The sequence below is a fragment of the Cygnus olor genome, chromosome 1 (genome assembly GCF_009769625.2).
Source record: "Cygnus olor isolate bCygOlo1 chromosome 1, bCygOlo1.pri.v2, whole genome shotgun sequence".
Classification (NCBI taxonomy): Eukaryota; Metazoa; Chordata; class Aves; order Anseriformes; family Anatidae; genus Cygnus; species Cygnus olor.
The window spans coordinates 201,815,417-201,823,936 of record NC_049169.1 but is presented as its reverse complement, the minus strand read 5'-3'; the positions used below and the strand labels follow the sequence as shown (position 1 = coordinate 201,823,936).

Sequence of the window (8,520 nt, the reverse complement as noted above, 5' to 3'; positions counted from 1 at the left end):
GAGCAGTGGTCCACCTGCTGTCCGTGTCTGTCTGGACCTCAACTGCTCTTGTTGCTGTCACTGTGCACCTGGTGTGTGCCAGGTCCCCCAGGGCTGCCGTTATTGGCCGTCTTGCCGGCTTTCACCATCGTCCTCGCCAGGACTTTAGACACGAGGGACTATGCTGTGTCCCGACCCATCCTCTGACAGCCCTGGCGGCCATTTTGCAGTTCTGGTTTCCACCCGTGCCACAAGCTGGCTGAGGCCTTGGGCTGTCCCCAGCACGGCTGTGGGGGATGGCGGGCGGCATCTAGACACATGAGGCCTTTCTTTTCCTTCGTGCTGAAGGAAACCTCCTCTCTGGAGAGAGCAGTGCCTCTTTTCTCCAAGTACCGCAGGGTTCCATTGTAAGTGACATGGCCTCTCACTTTGTAGGCCCTGTTTTTCGTCATCATTTGTGAGGGGCTTCTGCATCCCCGCCGATCACTGGCTGTGGCCAGGGCTTCCGCCCAGGATGTCTGGGCAGGCCCATGCCGGTGGGCAGGCTCTGGGTGGGCCTTGTCCCCTGCAGGGGCGGGCATCTGCCCCTGAGCCCACATCCCACGAGCAGCTCCTGCACTCGTGGCTGCCCCTGCCCGGGGTGCTGCCGCTGCTTCTGGAACCTTCTGCAGCCTCTGGCAGCTGGCGCCTGCTTGGCGGCCGCACATTGGGCTTGGCAGCCTGGGATCAGTGGGCTGTGCCAGCCCGTGGAAATCAAAATTGTTAAAAAGGAAATCAGATTTGTTAAACGGGACCTAACCCTCGTGAACCCATGTTGGCTGGGACAAATGACTGCATTGTCCCCCAGGTGCGCTTCAATAACTGCAACGATAATCTTCTCCGTAATTTTACCAGGCATTCACGTGAGACTGACAGGCCTGTAATTACCAGAGTCTTCTTTCTTGCCCTTCTTGAAAATTGGTGCAACATTTGCCAGCTTCCAGTCTACTGAGACCTCTCCAGATTCCCAAGACCATTGAAAAATTATTGAGAGAAGTCCTGCGATGATGTCAGCCAGCTCTCTAAACACTCTGGGATGAATCCCATCCAGACACATGGACTTGTATGGATCCAAATTTTTTAATTTTAAAATTTTAAATTGGGGCTTGGCGTTTATTTTCCAGATCAAATTTCCAAGAGGCATCAGCAGAAAAAGAAACAGCTCAGGCTTTGTGACAGCATAGCCATGTTTTTTATTATATCCAGCAATACAAGAAAATAAAAATAGGAGATGTTTGGAACAGGAAGATCAAAACACTGTCAATACTCACATAGCACAAGCAGAAATGAGGCAACACTGTAGATGGCTAGAGAACTCTTAAAGACCAAACTCCTCCAACAGCTCTACTAGCAAAGATGAAGCCATTAAGACAAAAAAAATAAATACAAGGAAGACTTTTTTTTTGGTATTTTTCCTTTTTATATCCACAATGTAACACCTTCTTCTATAGCATAATCCCTTCCATTGCCCTTGAAGACCAAGTTTTGTTTCCTCAGGAAGGCTGAAGTAACCAGTCATAGGAGCCAGCAAAGTCCTGTAACCAGATGCAAGTGTCAGTAGGAGTCCATGGTTCTAACCAGACTTGAAAAGAATAGCAACTTGGCTGAGGTAGAAGTAGATGAAGTGCTTGGTCTCATGAGTCACGTAGCTGCCACAGTTCCTTCCTGTGATGCAGTGCCAAGTGGGATTGTATTTCTTGTCAAATTCCTTCCTGATGTGCACAGCAATGTCCTTCTCGATATGCTTCTCCAAGGCCTGAGTGGCACAATCCACAGCATCTTGCTGCACCTCCTCTGACATGTCCGCATTCTTGATGACTACCTTTGTACACATTGATGGGTTGTTACAAAGGTTGCCTTTGTGGAGATTTGATGCTTCTCTAATCATTGCACGCTCTTCTCCCCTGTAGGAAATATGCTGCCTCTGTCTGCAGCGAGGTGAAAGAACTCCGCAGGCACTGCTGGCTGAACAGCAGTTCAGGGAAGAACATGAGGAGGAGGACTTGTGGGCACAGAACAAGGCTTTCATGGAAACAAATGGGAGAGAGGAGTCTTGTTATCCTTTGTGAAGGACGAGGGCTTCTCTAAAGCCCATGCAATGAAAGTGTTCTTGCCCTTAGCTTCAAATGCGAGGGCTGGAGCCTTTCATGCTGCCTTTCTTAGACAAAGAAGGCTGCAAGGAAACCACCCTGAGCCTGGGGAAACCCTGCTGGGAGGTGTGAGAAACAAAGTTGTGTTTTTGCAGTAGAGAATTACTTTTCTGTATTCCAAGGAAGTTGTGTAGTCATAATAAGGAGAAATGCTAAGTAGATAAGTGGACAGTAGAAGGTCTCACTGTTCCAAAATAAGGTAGAAGCTTGACGAAAACAGGATGAGCAGTGTGAGAAGAGTAAAGCAAAGATCACAAGTTCTCAAAACATAAGAAAGGAGAAATTAAAGGGTTGAAAAAAAGAAAAATTGTACATATATGGTATAGAGGAGCGTCGAGTAGCTTGTGAACCCGTAGTAGTCAGCCAATGAGGAAATAGGGGAGGTGATCAGGTGTCAGGTAATAGGGAATAAAAGGCTACGATTTGTTTACTAAAATGCACTCCTAATTGACAGGACGCCCGCCATTGCAATTGTGAATATAATAGCTTCACAGAAGATCCTGTCTGAAGAAAATTATTTGAGATTTTTCTCAAGAGGCCTACCATGCTGCCAAGTGACTTTGGCCTGCCATGCTACCAAGAGCTTTTGCTCTTCAATCTAAAGACGTTCCTTGTTTGTGCTTCCCCCCTGGAGCAGAAGACAGAGATGGAAAAGCAGAGGCCACAGACAGACAGTCCTTCCTCCCTGGGGCTTGTGGATCTAAAAAGACAGGTCTGCAGGAGGCACCAGCGGAGGTGAAGCAGCAGCATGTCCTCATCCCTCAGCCCACAGAGAAGAAGGCTGAGGCAGCTCTTCTGGACGAAAAAGCAGAGGCCACACACAGACAGTGCTTCTTCCTCCATGGCACTTGTGGAACTGAAAAAGAAGTCTCTGCAGATGGAACCAGTAGATATGAAGAAGCAGCATTTCCTCATCCCTCACCTCCCAAAGAAGGCTGAGGCAGCTCCTCTGGACAAGTCAAGCACCAAGTAAGTGTGGGCCAGCTCCCACAAACGCCTGCAAAAGCTACAGCTTGGCTTAGAACTGCAGAGGTGAAGATGACGATTCCTTCTTCTTCATCCCATCTCACAGGGGATATCAGGGGGGTATCAGGGGAGGCGCTCTGTTCCCCTCATCTTCAAAAGCAGGGGCTGATGGAGGACTTGCTGGCCTGCTCTCTGCCGGTGCTGTTGCGGTGAGAGGCGTGCCGTGCCTCTCTTCCCCTGGACCTTCTGCCAGGGGAGCAGCTGATGGTGCAGTGTCCGTGGGCTCCAGTGAGCCAAGAGAGGCGCTTGTTGAGGGTTCTGCTGCTTCTGCTACAGCCCCCCTGACCACACTGCTGGATGAGCTGCCCTCTTCCTGGGGAAAGGCCTGTGGTTCCTGGAGGAGGCTGGGGAACCTGGGGTTGATCCAGGAGTTGAAGATGACAATCTCTTCCTCTTCATCCCATCTCACAGGACCTCTTTCTTTCCTGCCCCAGCCCTGGCTTGTCCCATCCTTGCCTCTCCCCTGCCTATGTCTGATGTTTTGCTCTCTCTGTTGCCCTTGCTTCTCACCCCTGTCTGGGCTGGCTGGTACAAGGGCTCCGCCAGCAGCCTTTGTTCCTGAACTTGCCTGGTGATGGCGGCCTGGCAGAGCAGTGGTCCACCTGCTGTCCGTGTCTGTCTGGACCTCGACTGCTCTTGTTGATGTCACTATGCACCCCGTGTGTGCCAGGTCCCCCAGTTCTGCAGGTCGCTGGTCGTATTGCCAGCTTTCAGCAATCGTCCTCACCAGGACTTCAGACACAAGGGACTGTGCTGTGTCCCGCAGTGCTGCGAAAGAGTCTGTGGGGCAGTGTGGGGCAGCCTGCCGACTCTTCTTCCTATTCTGGGGTACTGCTGTGAGGAGATGTGTTGTTATGCAGCCTTTGCTCTTGGACCTCTGCCAAAGGGAGGAAGCTCTGCCTCCCTCATGACTGCTTGGTTCCAGGCTATTGCATTGCTCATCGCAGTGGAGACAAAAGCAAGGCAAGGCTTTCTCCCTCAGGCAGAGGTCCTGAGAAAAAATTCTACAGAACACCAGCTCTCACAACAGCAGTGCCCCAAAATTGGAAGAAGACGACTCAGGACTCATCCAAAAGCAGCCCTGCAGAAGAAATGGAAGACCCAGTAAAGGTGCTTGTCTCCACAGCCATTAGCAATGCCATAGCCTGGAATGAGGGAGCCATGAGGGAGGAAAGGGCAGACCTCCCAGGAACAAAGGACGCAGAACACCACCTCTACCCGGAGCAGTGTCCCAGAATTTGAAGAAGAGAAGGCACCCTGCCCCACACAGCCCCACAGATTCTTTCACAGCACTGCGGGACACAGCACAGTCCCTCGTATCTGAGGTCCTGGCAAAGACGATGGCTGAAAGATGGGAACATGGTCAATGACCGGCAGCACTGGGGAGACTCTCGGGCTCTCCCTGCAGAGCCTCTTGAGGAGGATATCACAGATCTCAGTCCAGCAGCAGCTGACGAAGCAGGAGTTTGGGTTGTTTTTCCAATTCCTTTTCTTTCTCCCCAAAGGACTGCCTTTACGCACAATTCCGAGGATTCTGCTTCTGAAGATCTCCAAGGATGGAGACTCCACAACCTCTCTGGGCAACCTGTTCCAGCAAAGACACCGTTGTGTTACCAACACTGTTTCAGCCGCAACTCTGGAGCACAGGACCTGCTTCAGCAGCCAGAGAAGCTGCGGGCTAAACACCAGCGTGGCACAGCTGTGGCTCTGCCGCTGAAAGCTTCTCCACAGCTTGTTCTTAAAGCAACGAGCAGGGAATCTTCCTGCGGCTGCCCAGGGCTTTCCTCTCGCAGCCCCGCCAGAGCCCGCCTCAAGCAACCTCTCCGCCAGCTCCACTGGCTCCGCTACCTGGTGCCCGCTTCTCTGGGAGTCCTTCACAGTGCCTAGAGCCACAGGCCTCTGGCTGCCCGGACACGGGAGGAATCCCTGCTCCTGCTCCTGCTCCAGCTGCACTGCCAGGGCTGCCTGATGGGCGTCCAAGCTCGAGCGCGGTCTCTGCTGATGTGTGGGGAGTCAGCCAAAGAGCCAGGAAGCTTACCCAGGTGACCGAGCAGAGCACCTCCTGGCAGAGCAGGTAACGCGCAGTTGATGGGAGCAGTTAGGGAGCTAAGCTGACTCCCCTGAGAAATACCGACCTGGGGCTGAGCCGGGGGCACTGGCTGGAAGGAGCCAGAGGTGCCTGCCAATCCAGACCTTGCTGTGGGTGTGTGAGACGGTGTCCCTGGGGTGTCCGACGTCAACCACTGGGGCTGTGTGATGCGTGGGCGGTGGCGTACCCAAAGGCCATTGTGACACGGAGGGGTACCCATGGCAACGGTGTCCCTTATAAGGCCCGAGCCCCGGGCTGCCCATTCACTCTCAGGAGAGCAGCTCTCTCAGGAGGCAGCAGCTCGCCTGGGTGCCCGTTGGAGTTCTCGGTCAGAGGACCTGGAGCACACCATGGAGCAGCAGAATAAGGATCACTCCCAGCCCGCTGAAGGGCAGCAGAGGGTACAGGAGCGGCGCCAGGTGAGGCTCAGGGAGCAAGACAGGGACAGCAGCGTGACGGGATGGCACGGAGAGCACCAGGGTGGGAACGGTGCTGGAGCAAGCTGGCCAGCTGGCCCTGAACACCTCCAGCCTGGACACAGTTATTCCCAAACCTGGGGTTTCTCCATGAAGAGCCGACCCCCCAGGACAGCCAAAGCCCGCGTGGCCCTGGCATTTCTGTGCCCAGAGGCACAAAGAGCAGCGTGGCCTACTTCAACCTGGCCGTCCGCAACCAGGAGCTGCCTCCATCGTCCCTCCATGCGGACAGGCTGCCGGTGCGGTCGTGCCCAGAGAGCGTGCGTCACACTGGCAGCTGCCACACGGAGTCGGGAGCCCCAGGAGGGTTTGGAAGAACATCTTTGGCAGCCCTGGCAGCCTCCGATGAGCAGGCAGCACTTGCAGGAGGAGACAGGCAGGGCATTACCCTGGCAAGCCGAGCCCCGCTGTGCGTGGTCAGCTGCCAGGGCATGAATGGGGCCACTGCAGGGCAGCTCACAGGAGCACCATTAGGGGGACGTGGAGGGGAATGGCAGAAATGACCAAAGTAACCCGGCCCTTCTCCTCAGTTTCTCTTGCAGATGGAGAAGCTGCAAGACATGAAGACGCTGCCACACAGTGGGGTGCGGCAGGAAGAGAGAATCCATCTGCCAGCCATGCCGCCTTTCCCAAGGCAGGCAGCGACTCAGGCAGCAGCACCCAAGCAAGCGCGTGCAGCACAGACATCGTCATCTGAAAGGGTCACTTGCAAGCTGCCCCGTCTACAAGCAACAGCCTCTGCATCTTCAGCTGCAGGAAGGGCAAAGGCGTTGGGCACAGAGGCCCACAGCCACCAAGAGCTTCTGCCACCTCTTCCGTGCATCTCTGGTGAGAGGGACAAGGCAGTGAGGGCAGGGAGCCGGGAACGTGGCCCACACAGCCCTGTGGCCCCTGACGAGGACATGGAGTACACAGTACGGTCCTTCGTCTCCACAGTCATAAGAAACGCTCTAGCCTGCAACGAGGAAGCCAACAGCAAAGCAAGGCTTTCTCCCTCAGGCAGAGGTCCCGGGACCAAAGGCTACAGAACACCACCTCTCACCACAGCAGTGCCCCAAAATGGGAAGAAGAAGAGTCAGCACTCGTCCAAAAGCAGCCCTGCAGCCCCTGCCGAAGAAATTGAAGACCCACTAAAGGCCTTTGTCTCCGCTGCCATTAACAGTGCCATAGCCCGGAACCAGGGAGCCATGAGGGAGGCAAGGCTTTCTCCCTTGGGCAGACGTCCCAGGAGCAAAGGCCGCATAACACCACCACTCCTCACAGCAGTGCCCCAGAACTGGAAGAAGAGTCAGCACCCTGCCAAAAACAGCCCTGCAGCCTCCGCCGAGGACATGGAAGACCCAGTAAAGGCCTTCGTCTCCAGTGTCATTAGCAGTGCTATAGCCTGCAACGAGGGAGCCACGAGGGAGGCAGAGCTTCCTCCCTTGTGCAGAGGTCCCAGGAGCAAAGGCCACAGAACACCACCTCTCCTCACAGCAGTACCCCAGGATTGGAAGAAGAGTCGGCAGGCTGCCCCACACTGCCCCACAGACTCTTTCGCAGCACTGCGGGACACAGCACAGTCCCTTGTGTCTGAAGTCCTGGCAAAGACAATGGCTGAAAGCTGGGAACACGGCCAACGGCCTGCAGAACTGGTGGACCTGGCACACACGGGGTGCACAGTGACATCAACAAGAGCAGTCGAGGTCCAGACAGACACGGACAGCAGGTGGACCACTGCTCTGCCAGGGCGCCATCACCAGGCACGTTCAGGAAAACCGGCTGCCGGCAGGGACCCTGCACCAGCAAGCCCAGACAGGGGTGAGAAGCAAGGGCAGCAGAGACAGATACACATCAAACCCAGGCAGGGGAGCGGCAAGGATGGGACAAGCCAGGGCCGGGGCAGGAAAGAAAGAGGTCCTGAGAGATGGGATGAAGAGGAAGAAATTATCATCTTCAACTCCTGGATAAACCCCAGCTTCCCCAGCCTCTTCCAGGAGCCACAGGCCTTTCCCCAGAAAGTGTGCAGCTCACCCAGCAGCGTGGACAGGGAGGCTGCAGCACAAGAAGCAGAACCCCCAACAAGAGTCTCTCTTGGCTCACCGGACACTGAAACATCGCCTGCTTGCCTGGAAGAGAGGCACGGCACGCCTCTCACCGCAACAGCACCGGCAGAGAGCAGGCCAGCAAGTCCTCCGTCAGCCCCTGCTTTTGAAGATGAGCGCTACAGAGCGCCTCCCCAGACACGTGGGGCTCAAGAGTCAAAGCCATCAGCCTGTCCCACCCCCAGTGAGCACAGCACTGCGGTGATGGCTGAGAGGCAGGGACGTGCCCAACATGCCCCCAGTGCCTGTGATGAAGATCTGCATGAAGCAGCCCGGACCCTCGTTTCCGCAGTCCTAAGACAAGCTGTAGCCATGAGCCAGGGAGCCACGAGCAAGGCACCAACTGCTCCCTCGGCCACAGGACCCAGGGTGCCTCCTCCCACAGCAGAGCCTGCAGACTCTGCATCCTCAGCATCTGCCTTAGCTGGAGCACTGGGGGACCTGGCACACACAGGGTGCACAGTGACAGCAACAAGATCAGCCGGGGTCCAGACAGACGCGGAGAGCAGGGGGACCACTGCTCTGCCAGGGCCTGACCCCCGGGTATGTGCAGGAACAACGGCTGCCAGCAGAGACCCTGCACCAGCCAGCCCAGACACGGGTGAGGAGCAAGGGCAACAGAGAGAGCAAAACATCAAACCCACGCAGGGGAGCGGCAACGAGGGGACAAGCCAGGG

At 55.4% G+C, this 8,520-nt stretch overlaps 2 protein-coding genes across 2 annotated transcripts in view; one reads left to right on the top strand and one right to left on the bottom strand.

The window, feature by feature from the left end:
* Positions 1-1,117: 1,117 nt before the first annotated feature.
* LOC121063690 (dynein light chain 1, cytoplasmic-like) lies at positions 1,118-1,852 on the bottom strand. The gene has a single exon (XM_040544351.1). The coding sequence runs from the start codon at positions 1,850-1,852 to the stop codon at positions 1,592-1,594; it is 261 nt and encodes an 86-aa protein (XP_040400285.1). The 3' UTR covers positions 1,118-1,591.
* Positions 1,853-4,667: 2,815 nt separating this feature from the next.
* LOC121076527 (serine/arginine repetitive matrix protein 1-like) overlaps positions 4,668-8,520 on the top strand; it is a 90,465-nt gene continuing 86,612 nt past the window's right edge. The window contains exons 1-2 of the mRNA XM_040570944.1: positions 4,668-5,702; positions 6,290-8,487. Of these exons, the coding sequence (XP_040426878.1) occupies positions 5,502-5,702; positions 6,290-8,487 (2,399 nt within the window). The 5' untranslated portion in view covers positions 4,668-5,501. The remainder of the gene's footprint in view (positions 5,703-6,289; positions 8,488-8,520) is intronic.